Raw genomic sequence first — 20,287 nt, forward strand, 5'->3', positions numbered from 1 at the left:
GGGAGGTGATGGGGAGGTGATGGGGGAGGTGATGGGGAGGTGATGGGGAGGTGATGGGGGAGGTGATGGGGGAGGTGATGGGGAGGTGATGGGGGAGGTGATGGGGGAGGTGATGGGGGAGGTGAAGGGGGAGGAGATGGGGGAGGTGATGGGGGAGGTGATGGGGAGGTGACGGGGTAGGTGATGGGGAGGTGATGGGGAGGTGATGGGAGGTGATGGGGAGGTGATGGGGGAGGTGATGGGGGAGGTGATGGGGGAGGTGATGGGGAGGTGATGGGGGAGGTGATGGGGAGGTGATGGCGAGGTGATGGGGAGGTGATGGGGGAGGTGATGGGGGAGGTGACAGGGGAGGTGACGGGGTAGGTGACGGGGGAGGTGATGGGGAGGTGATGGGGAGGTGATGGGGAGGTGATGGGGAGGTGATGGGGGAGGTGATGGGGAGGTGATGGGGGAGGTGCCAGAGAGTAAAGTTTAGGCCTCTGCAGAGGGCACATCCGGAGGTGCCCAAAGCAGAGTGGGGAAGTGGTGCTAACCGGGTGGCTGTGGCAGGGGGCTCCTGGCCGTGTCAGGTGCTCCTCCCCAGAGTGCCAGGGCCTTTGAAACGGCTCTGTGTCCTCTCTGGTCTGCAGGAGAGGCTGTGTCAGCACCCACCCTGTGCACCTAGATCAGCGCGTTCACAGGCCGGAGGGAGAGGGAGGTGACAGGAGGGCCGGGCCCAGGGACAGAGAAAAGGCAGGTGAAACCCCAGCACCTGCTCCTGCCAGCACAGCCCTCCAGATCCGTGATGACGAGGGGCCACGGACAAGGCGTGCCTGCTGCTCCCTGGGCGAAATGCAGGATCTGTTTGTTACCTTTGAGACGATGGATGGATGGTCCTTAACCATCCTTGACACCTCTTTCTCTCTCTCTCTCTCTCTCTCTCTCTCTCTCTCTCTCTCTCTCTCTCTCTCTCTCTCTCCTCTCTCTCTCTCTCTCTCCTCTCTCTCTCTCTCTCTCTCTCTCTCTCTCTCTCTCTCTCTCTCTCTCTCTCTCTCCCCCCTCCTCCCCATTTTTCACACCCACAAAGTACCTTAAATTCATCCTCCCTTGGTTGAGGTCTCAAGGTCCCATCCTGAACAGCTGTGAGACCCTTAGGGACTTAAGTTCCTACAGCAGTTTCCTGGGTCATTCTCCACATGGCCTCACTCTTTTTGGAATATAATGAGCAACATAAACTGATGAACAAACATAGATCCAGAGACATAGATGCATCAAACCCCAGAGTTTGCAAGGCTGGGGAGAGGGGAGGGTGTAAGAGATCAACCGAAGGACTTGTATGCATGCATAAGAGCATAACCAGTGGACACAGACAATAGGGGGGTGGGGGCATGTGCTGGCGGTGGGAGTCAGCAGGGAGGGGGGACACCTGCGAGTGGTACATATGTAATACTTTCAACAATAAATTATTAAAATAAAATAAAAAACTTGGAAGCAACCAAGATGTCTTCAGTAGGTAAATAGATTTTAAGAAGGAAAAAAAAAAAAAAAACCCACACACAAAAAAAAACAATGGAATATTATTTAGTACAAAAAGAAAGGAGTTATCAATCAATGAAAAGATATGGGAGAAATGTAAATGAATATTACTCAATAAAAGAAGCCAGTCTGGAAAGCTAAATCCTGTGTGACTACAAATACGTATATGACATTCTGGAAAAATTAAAACTGTGGAGACAGGAAACAGATCCCTAGCTGCCAGGGGGAAAGCAGGAGGGAGGGACGAACAGGGGAGCACAGGTTTTCAGGCAGTGAAACTGCTTTGTGGAGTTCATTAATGGCGGGTTATACGTGTCATTATACGTTTATCCAGCCCCATGGACTGTACAACTGGGGGGGGGTGGGGGGGTCCTGGCCCCGGCCGATGTGCTCACTGGGCTGGGTGTCTCCTCAGCACCAAAAGGTCACTGGTGGGTTCCCGTTCACATGCCCGGGTTGCCCACTCAATCCCCAGTAGAGGGCATCCTGATCAATGTTTTCCTCTCTCTCTTCTCTTATCTCTAAAATTAATAAAAACATTTTCTGAAAAGAAAGAATGAACCCTAATGTAGACTATGGATGTTAGGGGGTGATGATGCAACAATGTACATTTATCAGCCGTAGCAAATGTGCAGCTCTGTGTAAGATGTTGGCAATAGGGGGGGCTATGTGTCAAGGGGTGGGCATGAGGTATATGGGAAAGGAATTTTTCTTAATAATATTGCTGAGAACCTAACAAATAAAGTCTTCTCTATAAAATAAAGTCTATTAAAAAGGTTAGATGTGGTTATTTGTTATCTAAAATCCCTCTAGTGTTAGATTCTGGTGTTACATGGAGCCAGTATGTATTTGTTGAGTGCAAGTTAATGTTTCTGGAGCAGTTGTGTTAACTTGGCCTTGGGTAGGAATGTGCAGAGAAGTCATAATTCTACTACTGCATTTAGCACTTCTCAGCACTGTCCCTGACTGTGCTTTCCCCTAAGCTGTTACATTTATTGAGACTTCTCCACCCCATCCCCACAATTGCTTTGTGTGCAGCTGATTACTATTATTAACCTTAATTTCCAAAGGAGGAGACAGGCACGATGGATCCTCATCTAGGAGGTGTTATTTGGGCATAAATAACCCCTCAGGTCAAACAGGTGAGGCACAATTCTCAAAACATTCTCATCTCTTCATATCACATGTCCCATCACTCCTCTGTTTTTGGTCCCTGTACAGGCTAGAACTCTCATTATTGGGTGTTTCAGTGCAGAGAAAGTTACTCTCTCTAGCCATCCTTCATAGGAAGCTAGATGTTAATAAAGAAAGGGAGCAAAGGAACTCAGACATTAAGAATCCTAATAAACTTGAAGCTGAATCCAACATTGGGTCTGCTTCACTAGGAAGCTACAGCTTCACACGCTCCCCAGGGAACCACCTGTCCATTGGCAGGTGACCGGGGGAGGGATCCTATATAATAGAAGCCTAATATGCTAAGTGTCTGGTCGTCCAGTTGGCCATTCAACTAATCAAAGTGTAAGATGCTAATGATACACTAAGACCACTCAACTGCTCGCTATGATGTACACTTACCACTAGGGAGCAGATGCTCTGACCAGTAGGTTAGCTTGCTGCTGGGCGAGACTGACCCGACCCGGCACACACTGGAGCCCTCCCACCATCCCTCCCTGGCTGGCCACCCTCCCACGTCCCTCCCCAGCCCCAATCATGCACCAGTGGGATCCCTCGGCCTGGTTTGCACCTTCTCATAATCCACACCCCTCATACCACTCCTCCAACCGCCGCCCCCCACACACCCTGAGTGCACAAATTTCACGCCCCAGGCCTCTAGTGGGACAATAAAAGGCAAAGTCCTCTGCGGTGCATGCCCTCTAAAGCCAAGAGGTCTGGGTGAGGTGCTTCTTTTGGAAGCCTGCACAGGAGGAACTAGACAGCGCCCAGGAGGAGAGGAGCCAAGCCTGGGGAAGGGTCAGATTGGATAAGGGGCACAGAGCCTGAAATATCTAGGAAATGGATAGGTTGGGGGAATGCCCATCAGAAGCCTGTGAAGGATTGGGAAGTTGATCGGTTGGTTAGAGAAAGCAGCTTGTGTGTGAAATCTAAATGACATGTAATACGACAGAAAAGGGCTCTATTCCACAGTTCCACAGAAAGGAACTGTACTTACAGATGATGTAAACTAATAAATACAGCTAGCATCGTCTGGAGAACTTACTGGCATGCCATAATTTCATATCACAACCAATGTGCATAGAACCCACAATTATTTTTCTAATCACCAAGCCAAAAGCAAAGAACTAACTGAAACAATATCAAAGAAGAGCAAAAGGCAAATGAAGCTACACAAAATGATTAATTGAAATGGGTGGAGAAACCAGTTAAAATCCTGACGTTTTATTGTATTTTTGTTTCTTTGGTATGTTTTTTAGATGAAGGCACAGCCCCTCCATCCCCAGTCTCTGTGTGGTCAGGTCGTCTGCTGAGCCCTGCCTTGCCTCCAGCAGCTGGAGTAAAACGCTGCCCTGGGACAGTCACTGCCATGCTCCCGCCGCCTTCACTGCACACCCTCCCATGGGAGGGTCCCAAAATGTGAGATCTAGGCTTCTCAGATGGGTTTGATTCATTCACAGTCTGTACCAAACAAACATCTTTGATTGCAAAAGTCTGTGCTCATCAATAATACAGAATCATCCCCTCCCACTCCACTCATCCCCTGGTGCCACCCCTTGCAAAAAAGTGAAAGTTTTCTTCGAAGAGATTAAAGGAAATGTAAAAGTTGTAAGTGTTAAAATAGTTGTTGTAAAGATGAAAAATTTGAGGGACAATAATTAAGGAGTCAAATGATCAGAAGAACTACAACCCATACAATCTCGAAAAAGTTAAAGCTTCATAGTCTTTAATAAAGTAAATCTATTATCATCCTCATATAGAAGTATTTTGTGCATATTAAAAGCACATTTCATCAATAAATTTTCATAAGATGAACATATTAGCAATATAATTTTAAATGGAAGTTTTTAAATATCAAAAAGAATTATGTAGTAAGCTAAGGTTCTTGGGTTTTGTGTATTTTCAATCCTATTAAATATACAATTAACCCATTTTAAATTCTAAAAATCCAATCTATATTATATGTATTTTGGTGTACAAATTTGCTACAACTTTTAAATATAGATCAAGGTTATGTAAGCATGCACAGTTAAACTCTAAAGTCATGTATCCAAACAACTGCTGATAGGAACGTGGACATTCTTCTTTCTGTGTGGCCAATTTTAACTGATACGTTTGTGCGGCTCCTACTACAAGAATAACTGCTATCTAAATAATGAATAATTTAAATAATGAATAATTTTCTCAAAGGAGTCAGTGAACTTAGATATGTCTAAGTTCCATATTCATTTTGTGGGGGGGGGAAATGGAGTAAATTATCTGATACTTGTTTCCCCTTCTTAACGACTTTCAAAAAAAAAAATTTTTTTAAGTAGCAACAGAAGTGAATGCCACGAAGGAAGCTTTGAATCAAATCTTAATTGCCCCAGCACATGGTATTATGCTGCTATTCTGCCTTTACTGTCTGCAGCCCTCGTGAAGTCTGGCAGTGCCATGAAGGAGGCCTTGTCACCTGCTTCCTGAAGAACCAGGTTCTGGGTGGCACTTAAAAGATGAAAACATGCTGGTGTCTGCAGAGATTCCAGAACCTTCTTATTAGAGAAAATCACAAGTGAAATGGCTAATTGAAATAGCAACTAAGAAGTTACATCAACTACTTCTCTGCTAGATTCATGGGAGCAAATACAAATAAAATATGCTGTTTTCAAACTTCTCAAGAAAACTTCAATGGCAACAGTGTGGTTAGTGGTGTAGCTGAATGTGCCGCCCCACAACGAGGAACAGTAACCCAGAGAGCAGAGAGAAGAACACGCCTGCCGGGGCCAGGAAGAACGACCAGCCGTACAGCACAGAAGGCATGAAATCCAGGCAGTCTTCCGCTTTCGCATTGGTGTAGCTTTCCATGTCAGCCACCGCCTGCACCCAGATGACGTACAGGACCACCACCAGGGAAAACAGGAAGCCTGAGGACAGGAGAACGGACCGTTAGCCTTTCCGAGGGCGTTTCCCAAGGACACTCACCAAGCGTTTGCCTACGGTGTCTCTAAACATATAATTCTAGTAAAACCGCCTTCTCTGTGTTATGTGCTTTATATGCATCCAGCTCTGCTGTGTTTGATTTTCAAGGCCCTGGGATGAGGGCTATAGAGTAAGAACCACGACAAGGCAACAGCTGACGTGGAGTTGCTGAGAACTTGAGTGTGCCAGGCACTGTATTAGGTGCTTGTGAGCATAAGAGTCAAAGGTCCCTGCCTGGTGGAATTGATTCTAACATTTACCATCTTTACTGTTGCCTGGTTTTGGATAAGCACTGTAGTACATTATTTATTTCATTATGTACATAAACTGATAAAATAGGTACTATTAATCCACTTTTCAGTATGTGTAAACATAGCAATTTTATGCTCAGGTCTTTCTCTTATATTACTATAATACAGATAACTAGTGCTACAATTAAATATGGCTATGAAAGTAAAAGCCAACATTAAGTACCAGAAAAGATATAAAAACATTAATGTAAAAGAACATACATGATTCTTTAAAATTAAAATATATAGTATATGTTGAAGATTGGTTATAGCATAAAGATAAATATACTGCCTTTTAATTTATAAGTTCCTTATAAATTCTGGAAATTAATCAGATGTTCTCCCATTCAGTGGGTTGTCTTTTCATTTTGTTGGTGGTTTCCTTTGCTGTGCAAAAACTTTTTAGTTTGATGTAGTCCCATTTGTTTATGTCTTCTTTTATTTCCATTGCCTGAGGTGATACATGAGAAAAAATATTGCTATGATAAATGTTCAAGATTTTACTACCTATCTTTTCTTCAAGGATTTTTATGGTTTCGAATCTAACATTAAAGTCTTTAACCCATTCCGAGTATTCTTTTATATGGTGTAAGGTAGTCTAGGGTTTTTTTTTGTTTATTTGTTTGTTTTTTTGCACATATTTGTCCAATTTTCCCAATACCATTTATTGAATAGACTATCTTTACCCCATTGTACATTTTTGCCTCCTTAGTCAAATATTAATTGACTATAAAGTCCTGGGTTTCTTTCTGATCTTTCTGTTTGGTTCCACTGATTTATATGTCTGTTTCTATGTCAATACCATGCTGTTTTGATTACTATGGCCTTGTAGTATAGTTTGATATCAGGTAGCATGATTTCTCCTATTTTGTTTTTCTTTATCAAGATTGCTGTGGCTATTTGGGATCTTTTGTGTTTCCATATAAATTATTGGAATATTTGCTCTAGTTTTGTGAAATAATGTCATTGGTATCTTGATAGCAATTGCATTGAATCTATAGATCGCTTTGGGTGGTATGAACATTTTGATGATGTTAATTCTTCCTATCCATGAGCACAGTAGATGTTTCCACTTATTTTTATCTTCTTCAATTTCTTTCTTAAGTGTCCTATAATTTTCCAAGCACAGGTATTTTAAATCCTTTGTTATATTTATCCTAGGTATTTTTTAAGCAATTGTAAATGAAATTGGTTTGTGTTTGTTTTTTTTTCAGATTACCATTTTATAATACATTATAGGTATATAAAAATGCAACTGATTTCTGAATATTTATTTTGTATCCAGGTACTTAACTGAATTCATTTATCAATATCTAGAAGTGGAATTGCTGAGTTATATGACAGTTCCATTTTTAATTTTTTGAGGAAACTCCATAGTGCTTTCCACAATGGCTGCACCAATCTGCATTCCCACCAATTGCACATCCCCACCACTAGTTCCCTTTCTCCACATCCTCACCAACATTTGTTGTTTGCTGGTTTATTGATGATGGCCATTCTGACAGGTATAAGATGATTTCTTCTTATGGCTTTCATTTTCATTTATCGGATCATTTGTAATATTGAACACATCTATTGGCTAGCTGTACGTTTTCTTTTGAAAAGTGTCTACTCTGGTCCTTTGCCCATTTTTTGTTGGATTGGGGATGCATATTGGTGTAGCCACTATAGAAAATAGTATGCAGTTACCTGGAAAAAAAAATGGAGCTACCTTATGACCCTAGCAATTCCACTTCTGGGAGTATATCCAAAGGAACTCAAAACACTTATTCAAGAGAATATGCACACCCCTATGTCCATTGAAGCACTATTTACAATAACTAAGACCTGGAGGCAGCCCAAGTGCCCATCAGTGGATGAGTGAATAAAAAAGCTATGGTACATTTACACTGTGGAATACTATGCTGCAGTAAAAAAGAAGGAAATCTTACCTTTTGCTACAGCATGGATGGACTACAGAGTATTATGCTAAGTGAAATAAGCCAATCCGAGACAGACAAGCACTAAATAATTCCACTTACATGTAGAATTTAATGAACAAAATAAAGTAACCAACAAAGTGGAGACAGACTCATGGATACAGAGAACAGACTGACAGCTATTGGAGATGGGTTTGAGAGCTGGGTGAGGAGGGTGAAGGGATTAAGCAAAGAAAAGAAAAACGTATGGACACAGACAATAGTATGGTGATTGCCTGAGGGAAGAGGGGGAGTTAGAAGAGGGTAAAAGGGGATAAAGGGTGATGGAAGGACACCTGACTTGGGGTGGTGAACACACAATACAATACCTGGATGGTGTATTATAGAATTGTGCACCTGAAACCTATATAATTTTATTAACTAACTAGAGACCCAGTGCATGGATTTGTGCACTGGAGGGGTCCCTCAGCCTGGCCTGCACCCTCCTACAATCTAGGACCCCTAGATTGTAGGAGGGTGCAGGCCAGGCTGAGGGACCCCTCCAGTGCACAAATCCATGCACTGGGTCTCTAGTTAGTTAATAACTAGAGACCCAGTGGCAGTCGCATGTGGCTGGGGAGGAGCCTGAGCTGGGTCTGGGTGTCGCTCTGCACCTGCTCATCCTGGTCCCACTACGCCTGCCACTGCCACTTGGTGTTGCCACAGAGGCAGGAGAGGCTCCTGCCACCACAGCTGCACCCGCCAGCCATGAGCCTGGCTTCTGGCTGAGCAGAGCTCCTGCTGTGGGAGTGCACTGACCATCAGGGGGCAGCTCCTGCATTGAGCACTTGCCCCTGGTGGTCAGTGCACATCATAGCTACCAGTTGACCAGTTGAGTGGTCAACCAGTTGCTTAGGCTTTTATATAGAGGGATATATCACCCCGATTAATTCATTCAAAAAGAAAGAAAGAAAAAAAAAGAAACACTGTCTTGTAGAAATGAGGGAGGGGACTGAAAATAAAAGAATCAGTGGAAGAGGAAACCACAGGTTTGAGATCAGGAGCCTATTAAGCACAGAAATAGATTAATGAAGAAGGGAAGGAGGAAGGGAGGGAGAGAGAGAGAGAAGCAGGAAGGGAGGAAAGAATGAGAGAGAGGGAAGGAGGAGAAAGAAGGGAGGCAAAAAGGAACAGAAAGACGGAAAGGGGGGAAAAAGGAGAGGAGGGGAGGGGAGGGAAGGGGAGGGGAGGGGAGAGGAGAGGAAGGAAGGGGCGGGGAGAGGAGAGGAGGGAAGGGGAGGGGAGGAGAGCAAAGAAAATGTTGAACCACTGACTGTAAGACAACATCACAATTTACCAACAATTTCCATGTAACTTTAATCCACCTGTTCAAAATGATGTTGGAATTATGAGTAGAGAAAATACTATAGCGTTGCACAGTTGATCTTAAGAAATGTGACAGAAGAGCTTCATGAACACTAGTATCGGAGACTACCACTAAGCACATACTCTTCCACGTAACTGTGGCTGTAATAACAGAGGAGGGAGAGGACCACATTGGGCTGCCGATTCAGAAGCATGAGCTAAGTAAGCTGAGTCACTAATGAGTGAGGACAGGTCCCACACATCCTGAGAAACTCAAATTTGTCGTAAAGCAAAAGATACTTGAGATGACTTGCTATTTGTCCAAAAGGTCAAGCCAAACATGTCAGGGAACTATATACTCTTTGATTTAACAAACTGGCCCATCAGGTATAAAATCACATTATTCTAAATGCCAGTGTGTCCGAAAGCGAACCAGAACTCTGGCCAGGAGCAGGGCTGAGGCTTATTGGCAGGAGAGGATCACTTTAAGAGCCCAGCCATCCATCACCCTACTTGTGTTAATTGTGCTCCTACGGTATTCAGGGCCACCAATCTGTAACTGATCTTAACAAGTAAACAGAAAAGAATGGCCCGTGAATATGTCAAGGTGTGTCAGTACCAGAGCTTAACCTTTCTCATAAAGGTGGTGGGAGCTACAGAGCAGTGAGGGCTCAGCATGGGACGCTTCGCTGATAAGAAGCACCTTTCACACCGTGGTCTGTGATACAAATGCAAACACTGGAGCACGGAACAGAGCAACCTAACTGAACAACATCACAGCACAAAAACGGGAGTTGGAGCCTGTGAGCAAGCTCAAGCAAAGCCAACTCAGATCACAGCAACAATATGACCAAGCCATGTGTCCTTTGGCAACTCCGCGTTTCAATGCATTTTTTCAGCAAATACGGAGACAGTGTTCTCTGCTAACATAAAGGTTGACTCAGTGACTTATAAACTCTTTGCAAACCTTTGTTATTAATTGCTGACATGGTTTTCATCTTCATTGCATCAGGTGAATCTCCTGTGCTTACAGATATTTTTATAAAAAATAAAATTGCCTCTGTGAAAACTAGTAGTCTGATATACATTGTTTCAAAAGTTGTAAAATCCAGTTCCTAATTTAGAGTGTTTAAAAAAATGTATTGCTGGAAATCATGTAGATGGTTCTTAATAAGGAAGAATTACTGATATTTAAATACGGCTATTATTGCAAGAATAATTATACCCTGGAGGAAATGAATAATAGGTGTTTCTATCACTATAACATTTAACTTGTTCACTAACTGAAGGCATAATCCATTTAGTTCACTTCAGGTCAGTTTTTATTATGGCTTATGCTGGGGGAAAACAGTTTCTATGCCCATTGAAATGTCAGAGAATTACACCTGGTGTGTGTGTGCATGTGCACACAGAAACAGAGAGAAGTGAAATGAACTAACAAGCATGGGGAAGTGTTTGCACCACGGCCAGTGGTTAGCTGATAGAGCAGCAAGAACTTATGACAGGGTTCTGCACGAGAAATGTGGCCAAGAGAACAGTCAGCGGACAGCTAGTGCAGGCAAACCAATCAAATGAATAAATACATTGAGCTCATTGCAGCCAGGTTTTTCACTGCCTGAAAAGGGAGTTACAGATTTAAAATGGGGAAAGCTAGAATGAACTCTGTGGTGTTTGTTTGGGACTGAATATATCTGTGAATTTATGGAGGTGGGTAGAGGGATGAATATAGAAGTGTGTGTGTATTCAAACATACCTTTGTGTATATACTACATACATTTCCTGACTGTCCCCTGAGAGTCTGGGATCAACAACATCCCAGCAGCCAGTGCACACTGAGTGTCCAGATCTTGGCTTCTAAACACCAGGAACCAGGATATGAATTCAAGTTGGAACACAAAGTACAAGGTGAATCTGGAATATCTTGCTTTACCAAAAATAAAGATGTGCTCAGAGAATGATGGGGATGTTTCAGGAGCCAGGCTGATGGGGCTTCCCATAGCCAATTGTGAGACAATTTGTTATCAAACAAATAATGATAGTGGCACATCATATATTATTGTATAAAATAAGGTCCATTAACCCACAGTGCTATAAGCAAAAAAAAATGAGTAAAAGAGTGAGGAGAGGGGAAAGGTTTTCCTTATGAAATTGAAGGAAGACTAAAATTTGAAATCCCCACTTGGCATTTATTTAAGTAATAATTCAGGCAAGTAACAATGCTAAAACTAGTGGGTAAAATTTAGATGAGTAATAAATATTTACACAGGCTCTGAGTTTCTGCTCACAAAACACTTAATAATTGTAAAGAGAAAAAAAATAGCCTTATGCTAAAGAAACCTAGCAAATACCACCTTCATCAAGTGATCAAAATTAACATCACCAGTGACGTGACAAATTGATGTCATCACTTCAGGAGATGCCATGGAAAAAACAGAGCAGGCCTGCTATGATACTATAGCCAAAACAATGACCCTAAACCCAGTCATGAGGATATAGAAGACAAACTGATTCAAGAACATTCTAGAAAAGCATGGGCCTATACTCTTCAAGATCATGAAGGTCAAAGAAGGACTTGTTCTGGTGTGATGGAGAATCAAATGGCATAGCACCTAAATGCAAAGCATGTTCCAGGACTGGATCCTTTGATTGTGAAAGACATTATTAAGATAGCTAGTAACACTCCAATGGGTCTTAGCAAAGGGACTTGAAAACTTCTGTGTAAATCAGAAAATATTTCCAAATAAGAAAATGAACAACTCAAAAATAAGAGTGCGGTGGCAGCCGAAACCGGTTTGGCTCAGTGGTAGAGCATCGGTCTGCGGACTGAAAGGTTCCAGGTTCAATTCTGGTCAAGGGCATGTACATTGGTTGCAGGCACATCCCCGGTAGGGGGTGTGCAATAGGCAGCTGGTCGATGTTTCTCTCTCATCAATGTTTCTAGCTCTCTATCTCTCTTCCTTCCTCTCTATAAAAAATCAATAAAATATATTTAAGAAAAAAAAAAAAAAAGAGTGCGGTAGCAGCCTGTGGCCAATGTTGGGAGAGACTATGTGTGTTCAAACACCTAGAAAGGTACATCTTCACTGGGTGGGATATTGTGATTCCTAAGGCACAATATTATTGACTTGGTCCACCTGTCAAATGGAGAGTTTCTTCTTTATTTTACTTATTTATTGTCTAAAGTTTTACATATGTCTCCTTTTCCTTGCTTTATCCCCCGCCCCCCAAGCCATTCCCACCCAGGCAAGCCCCCACTGCCCCAGTGTCTGTGTCCATTGGTTACGCTAATATGCATGCATATAAGTCCTTTGGTTGTTCTCAACCCCCCACCCCTGCCATCTGTCTCTGGATATATTCTGTTCATCAAATTATGTTGATCATTATATCCCACATATGAGTAAGATCATGTCATACTCCTCTTTCACCGACTGTGTTATTTCACTTAGCATAATGCTCTCCAGTTCCATCCATGTTGTTACAAATGATAAAAGTCCCTCTTTTTATAGAAGCTTAGTATGCAATTGTGTAGATGTACCAGTTTTTAATCCACTCATCTGCTGATGGGCACTTATTCTGTTTCCAAATCTTAGCTTTTGTAAATTGTGCTGCTATGAACATACGGTGCATGTATCCTTTCTGATTGGTGTTTCTGGTTTCTTGGAATATAGTCCTAGAAGTGGAATTACTGGGTCATAGGGCAGTTCCATTTTTAACTTTTTGAGGAAATCCATACTGTTCTCCACAGTGGCTGCACCAGTCTCCATTCCCACCAGCAGTGCATGAGGGTTCCTTTTCCTCCACACTCTCACCAGCACTTGACATTTGTTGATTTGTTGATGGTAGCCACTCTGACAGGTGTGAGATGGTATCTCATTGTTTTGGTTTGCATCTCTCAAATGGTTAGTAATTTTGAGCAAATTTTCATATGTCTCTCATCCTTCTGTATGTCCTCTTTCTAAAAGTGTCTATTTAGGTCCTTTGCCCATTTTTTTATTGGGTAGTTTGTATTCGTTTTGTTAAGTAGTATGAATTCTCTGTAAATTTTGTAGATTAAATGCTTATCTAAAACTAGAGGCCCAGTGTATGAAATTTGATGGGCACTTGCCCCTCAGCCCAGCCTGGGGCTCCCTCCAATCTGGGATCCCTCAGGGGATGTCCAACTGATAGTTTAGGTCCAGCCTCTGTGGGATCATGTCTAAACCAGCAGTCAGACATTTCTCTCACAACCTGGGACTGCTGGCTCCCAACCGCTCACCTCCCTGCCTTCCTGATTACCCCTAAACATTTCTGTCTGCCAGTCTGTTCACTCCCTAACCACTCCCCTGCCAGCCTGATTGATGTCTAACTGCTTCCCTGCTGGCCCGATTGACCCCAAATGCCCACCCCTGCCAGCCTGGTGTCCCCCAACTGCCCTCCTCTGCAGTCCCAGTTGATCCCACCTGCCCTCCCTTACTGGCCCAGTTACGCCTAACTGCCCTCTGCTGTCAACTTGGTTGCCCCTAACTGCTCTCCCCTGCCTGCCAGGTCACCTCCAACTTACCTCCCCTGCAGGCCTGGTCTCCCCTAACTGCCCTCCCCTACCAGCCATCTTGTGATGGCCATCTTGTGCAAGGGCATGACAGTTAATTTGCATATTACCTTTTTATTATATAGGATAGGTAGTTGTTTGTCATCATTTTTATTCTTTATGCCTATGTTCCTTCTTCCCTTCCTATGTCTTCTTTTTAAAGCAGTCCCTTTAGAATTTCTTGCATTGCTGGTTTGGTGGTAATAAACTCCCTTAGTTCTTTTTTTGTCTGTGAAGCTCCAGATTTCACCCTCAATTTTGATTGATAGCCTTGCTGGGTACAGTATTCTTGAATTCAGATCCTTGTTTTGCAGGACTTTGTATATTTCATTCCATTCCCTTCTGGCTGATGTGTTTCTGTTGAAAAATCAGTCAATAGTCTGATGGGAGATCCATTGTAGGTAACTTTCTGTCTCTCTCTGGCAGCCTTTAATATTCTTACTTTGTTGTTGGTGTTTGCCAATTTAATTATAATGTGTCTTAATATTGGTCTTTTTGGATTCATCTTATTTGGGACTTTGTGTGCTTCTTGGACTTGTGTTTTTTCTTCTTCCCAATATCAGGGAAGTTTTCTGTCATTATTTCTTCAAACAGGTTTTCTATTCCTTGCTCAGTTTCCTTTTCTTCTGGGACCCTATTTTTCAGATGTTGTTTCATTTCATGTGGTCTCAAAGTTTCCTTAGACCAATGGTTCTCAACCTTTCTAATGTTGCAACCCTTAAATAGAGTTCCTCATGTTGTGGTGACCCCTACCCATAAAATTATTTTTGTTGCTACTTCATAACTGTAATTTTGCTACTGTTATGAATTGTAAGTAAATATCTGTGTTTTCCAATGATCTTAGGCTCTACAGCAGTGGTTCTCAACCTGTACGTCACAATCCACAGGTTGAGAACTGCTAACAGGGTCACCTAAGACGATCAGAAAACACAGATATTTACATTACGATTCATAATAATAGCAAAATTACAGTTATGAAGTAACAACGAAAATATTTTTATGGTTGGGGGTCACCACATCATGAGGAACTGTATTAAAGGGTCACAGCATTAGAAAGGTTGAGAACCACTGCCTTAGGCTCTCCTGTTTTTTAAGATTTTTTTTCCAGTTGCTGCTCTGCTTGGGTATTTTTTCCTAGTTTGTCTTCTTGCTCACTGATGCAGTCCTCTGCTTCTTCTAGTATACTGTTAATGCTTTCCTATTGTGTTCTTTATTGCAGCAATGTCATCTTTAATTTATTTTTGGTTCTTCTTCATTACCTCTTGGTTCTTACACATATTGTTGAATTTATCTTCCATCCTTTTCAGCATCCTTATGACCATTTCTCTGAATTTTTTTCTCTCACAAATTACTTGCCTCCATTTCATTTACTTCCTTTTCTGGTAATTCCTCATTTTCTTTTATATGGGGCTGTTTCTTTGTCTGCTCATGTTCACTCCTCTTAGGGTGTCTGGTTATGTAGCTCTTTCTCTCTCCTGTGTTGACTTAAAAGCACAAAACACAACATGACAAGAAACAATGCACGGAGCACCAAACGCAAATGTATTCACAGTACCAATAAACCCAAACAAAGGTGACTAACAGAGAATAAAGAATTAGGGGAGAGAAAAGTGTGCATAAATGATATAGAGAAAAGGGAAAAATGTAAGAGAGAAAAAAAAGAGAAGAAAAAAGAAGGGGGGGAAATATACATTAATGAGGAGAAAACTCCAAAAAAATAACAGCTAATCCAAAAAATGAAAACAACAAACAACAAATAATCCAAAAAATGAAAACAACAAACACCCAAACAACACCCAGCTGAATCTGAGGAGGCAGAGCTCCCTCCAGGTGATCTCTGACCTTTCTGTCCATGATTGCCTCACCAGCTGTGTTTAATTCTCCAATTGTGGGTGGGTGTTATTCGATTCAGCTGTTCCTTCTATCCATCCAGTATTCAGCACCACTTTGTCTCCCCCTAGACAAGCTACATAGGCACCCGTGGCTGGGGAGGCTGGAGTCTCAGTGTCCGTGGGTTCTCAGCTGAGGCAGCTGGGCTTTTTTTGTGGTTGTAGGGTCCTGGGAGGTATCCAAGGTCTCCCTAGTTGAAGGTAAGGCTGGGTTGCCAATCACAGTCTCTCTCCCCTTCAAGTTGGTGTGGTCTGTGTGGCAGAGCCAGCTGCTCTGGGAAATATTTCAGCAGAAGAAGAGGCTGCCTGGCCAGGGGATCCTGGTCCACCAGTCCCCAATAGTCCTGTGGGAGATAACTGTACCTCACAGATACAGACACTCCCCACACGTCCACACACTCTCCTTTCGCTCTTTCACTCACACACTATCTTGCAGCCTGCTGTCCCATTAGCCACTATCTTGGCTCTCCAGCTGGTGCAATCTTAATACTGTGGGAAAATATTAATTATTGTCCCAACAAAGATTTATAAAATAGCTTACTGGTGGCATAATCAAGATGTGGTCCCCAACCCCACGATGATCTGTGATCATTAAAGAACCACAGACATAGCTAAGTCATACCCAGAACGTGGTGGTGCTTTCTCATTGGCAGTGTGGCGAGAGCCTAGAAGCTGATTATTGAACATAGATTTGCAGACAGAGCTGAAAAGGTTTCTCTCTGAATAGCATCAGTTCCATTTGGAAGCATTTTTTTTAATGCAAAGGTCACATAAAATTCATTCATGAATGACCATTAGGAATGCAGTTGCTAATGATAAACAAAATGGAAACAATCACAACAGAAAACAAAAGCAAAGGAATTTCTCCAATGCCAACTCAGGCTGAGAAAAAAACCACATGCCTTCAATATTTCATAGAAACAGGAATTGGAGAAGAAGGATACTATAAAGATCTTTCATCATATGTTTTAAAAGAATCAATTTAACAATGCATTCCTAGGAAATGTTAACCACAGAAATTAAAATTTTCTTCTGCAGAAAAATAATCAAATGTCAATCACCTATATTTTCACCTAGAAGTACATACACCTGTATTAAAAATCAGAAACTTTGGGGATACTGATTAGCAATAAACGTGATTTTTAACTGCTTAAAAGTGGCTGGATTGCCTTTGAGATGAGCTTTATAAGTTTGAATCACAGGCAGTTATTGGAGAAGAATCAAGAGGAAGCATTGGCCTCTTTTAGTCACGCTTCCACATAAATTCAGTGGCAACTCATTTCAGCTTTCAATGGTGTAAGGAAAGCCAAAGAATCCCATAGTTCAGAAATGCACTGTGAAGGAAGCTAGAGAGAACAGTTAACTAGAATCAGAAAAATTCTCTGCAGGACACACTGTAGACAAAGGGCACAGTTCAGCAAGGGCATCTACACAGAACTAGGACGTGAGATTCACTAAATGTTAGGGATGTGGCACCAGCTAACTCACGCTGTTTTCAGTGGGTATAAGTGAGGTCTGCTGTAGTTCACTGTCTGCCAATAAAGGTGTCAGACAGAACTCAAACTCAGACTGACAGTGTAACACAAAGATGAAGACATTCACAAACATGGGACAGTGGGACAGATGTGTTCCTGGTCAGGGAGGCGAGCTCTGGGAAGGCAGGGAGAGCAGAACTAACTGGAGAGATGGGACAGCTTGGCGCTTGGGCAGGGATGCCTAGGACGGCAGCACCACAAGGAAGGTAAGCTGAGTCCCATGTGCCCAGAGGATAGATCAGAAAAGAAGCTTGATAAACTATGTGTTTACTATCATTTCCTAAAAGGAAACGGCAATTCCTGACAAGACATAGGATGTCTTCTGCTGATCTGCACAGGAACACTGGACTGCAGCCGGACAACCTCCCCTCCCCCAAGGCCTTCTGCACAAGGTTCACAAACAATCTTCATATGAACGTGTCTTATATAGGACCACGTGGTAATAATACTTCACAGCATTCTATTAGGCTTCAGAGGTTTGAAAATTCTTCTAATGGGGCAAAGGCATTCGGGTTCATTGTTTCTCGTTCCTTTAAATGAGAGATAATTTACATAGAGTAAAATACAAGTTTAGTGAATGTTTTAATGTGTTTTGATAAATATTAAGATCAGTGTAACCACAACCCATGAAAAATGGAACATACTCATCCCTGTCACTCCAGAGAGGTCCGCCCCCACCAGAGCGTCGGTCACTACTGAAGGAAGCGAAACCACAACAGCCTGCCTTCTCCTCTCTCGGCTGCTTCCACTCAATGAGATTGGCCACCAGGGGGCACCAGGCCCCTCACAAGCCCATGGGAACACTGGGGAAATAACAGCAGGTGAATCCAGACCCTTGTGTATGTGTATGAAGGTCACTCTGCTAAGTGTCCGTGAAGCAAACCTCCCGCCCTCCCCACAGTCTGCATGGCCGCCGCCATCCTCCCAGGACCGCACACGTGGACCTGCTCACCCGATGGATGTGTTCCTGTGCGTTTCTCTTTCTACAGGAGAAAGTGTAAGGAAAAAACGTCCTCAGGAAATCCTAACAAAATTTCGTAAAGAAACCAGCAGGCTTTAGCCACTCACTAATCGGTGTTTGTTTGTTTGTTTGTTTGAGCAAAGTGACTATTCGGAGGCAGGTATGGAATGAAGAACATTCACAAGGAAATGAACTCCCGACAGTGCTGAGTGAACAGATGGTAACGGTGCACACACTCAGGAAAAGGAAAAAGGAAGTGGACACTCCCCCTGCCTTTGCACGTGACAACCCTAACCCACACCAGGGTCCTGATTCTAAGCAGACATGGGAGCCTGCGCTTCGGGTGGGTTCAGTCTGCCCGTAACCACAGGGCAGGAGAGGAAGGCCTGCCGGGCCTGCGGGTCCGGCCTCCGGAGGACGGCGCACACACATGGTTAAGGGGCAGGGAGCACTTACTCCCGTGGGAAGCTCACCTGTTCCCAGAAAGCTTTCCCAAGGCTGCTCCCGAGCCGGCGCCTCCCTCACCGGACTCCCAGGGCAGGAGCCGGGCCCTGAGCAGGCGCCTCCCAGGCCCTGTCCTCCCCAGGGAGCCCAGGCGGGCCCGCTCCTCTTCCTGCGGCCGCCCGCCCCGCCAAGCCTTAAGAAAGTAATAAGGCTTTCCAATATTTCTGTGAGCCCTAGCCGGTTTGGCTCAGTGGATAGAGCATTGGCCCACGGACTTAATGGTCCCAGGTTCGATTCTTTGATTCCAGTGGGGGGAGGGGGGGAAAGGAGGGCGGGTACCTGGGCTGTGACCCTGCAGCACGACCCCCGCCCCTCCCCGCAACAGGCCCCGCCGTGGGAGAGTCCCCAGGAGCAGCGCATCTGCTGACCCATAGGCGCCATGGGCAGATTCATTGCCTCTGCCCCCCCCCCCCGCCCCCCGCCCTTCGGGAGCCAGGGCTGCAGGACCAGCCCGCCAGGCGCTGGCGGGTATTCTGTGCTGGTGGGAAGCCATGCTCAGGATTTCTCAGGAAAACTCCTTCCCGCTCACATCCTGCCAGGACCCTGGCCTCGGGCCTGTGGTCCTCGCTCCTGCCCTGGGCTGCGGCAGGGAGCCGGTGTGGCCATCTCACCGAGAGAGAAGGCAGAGGGCGGGTGCCAGGTGCGCGGAGGCGCCCTCAGGACGGAGGTCTGTCCCCGCCCTTCCTGCCCAGGCGTCCCCAGGGCCAGGTGTCCCCAGAGCAGGCGCCGGACCTGGAGGAGGACGGGAGCCGCGCTGTCTGGGCCACAGGAGAGGGAACCGGGATGCAGGGCCCTGGGCTTCTGAGGGCCCTTCTCTGGGGCGGGGGCAGGTATGCACCCATCGCCGCTATCTTGCCCCACGCAAGGTGTGTGCTCTATTGGGGAGCTGCTACCAGCCCCGGGTCTTTGAAAGAGAAAGGAGAACAAACCGCCAATTGGATTTCTTCCGGGGCAGTCCCACCTGCAGATAGGAGCGTGCGCATTCCCTTCAGAGCCACCCCTTTCCAAGGTTCACCCTCCTTCAGGGAGCATGTCCTCGCCGGGCAGAGGGCGCCGGGGGTGGGGGTGCGTTCCTGTCCCAGGCAGAGCCCTGCGCCTCCCGCGGGGTCCCCCCTCGCTCCCACTGCCCTGACCAGCGACCCCGAGCAGCTGTCTGGGAGGAAGAGCAGGCGGGCAGCGGCCAGGCCCGCCTTCGCTCCACCCCCGTCAGGGGTCCGATGAGGCCGTTCCTCCCCCAGAGCATCGTGGGCCCGGAATAGGGCTGCTGTACCCCCGACTCACAAGACGCCTGCGCAGCCGCGCCAGCCTGAAGGCCCAACGGGGATGAGGAGGCGGCTCCTCCTTCAGCAGAACTGACCCCAGCGAGTATTCGGGAAGAGGTGATTTCTGGGTGGATTGCAGGTGCACCCTGATATATGACGCCGGTCAATAACATGTCCTGGTTGACATCCATGCCAGCGCCCCAAGCTTCCAGACCGTGTGGTCATCCCGGCTGTTCACTCAGAAGTCTTACTGATGGACCAGTTCCTGCACAGATGTTTCTGCATGGGCATTAGAAATACTCAGCTCTGTGGTCCACAAATACTCTCCTCAAACTAACCTCTGTAATGCAGGGTGTGGCCCGGCCCGTGG

At 44.8% G+C, this 20,287-nt stretch overlaps 1 protein-coding gene across 1 annotated transcript in view; it reads right to left on the reverse strand.

Annotated features, from left to right (window-relative positions):
• Nucleotides 1-4,392: 4,392 nt before the first annotated feature.
• The window catches only part of TMEM182 (transmembrane protein 182), a 60,021-nt gene continuing 44,126 nt past the window's right edge, over nucleotides 4,393-20,287 (reverse strand). Inside the window, exon 5 of the mRNA XM_084900926.1 lies at nucleotides 4,393-5,591. Within this exon, the coding sequence (XP_084757052.1) occupies nucleotides 5,371-5,591 (221 nt within the window). The 3' untranslated portion in view covers nucleotides 4,393-5,370. The remainder of the gene's footprint in view (nucleotides 5,592-20,287) is intronic.

Source organism: Pipistrellus hanaki (assembly GCF_964339955.1).
Source record: "Pipistrellus hanaki genome assembly, chromosome: 12".
Taxonomy (NCBI): Eukaryota; Metazoa; Chordata; class Mammalia; order Chiroptera; family Vespertilionidae; genus Pipistrellus; species Pipistrellus hanaki.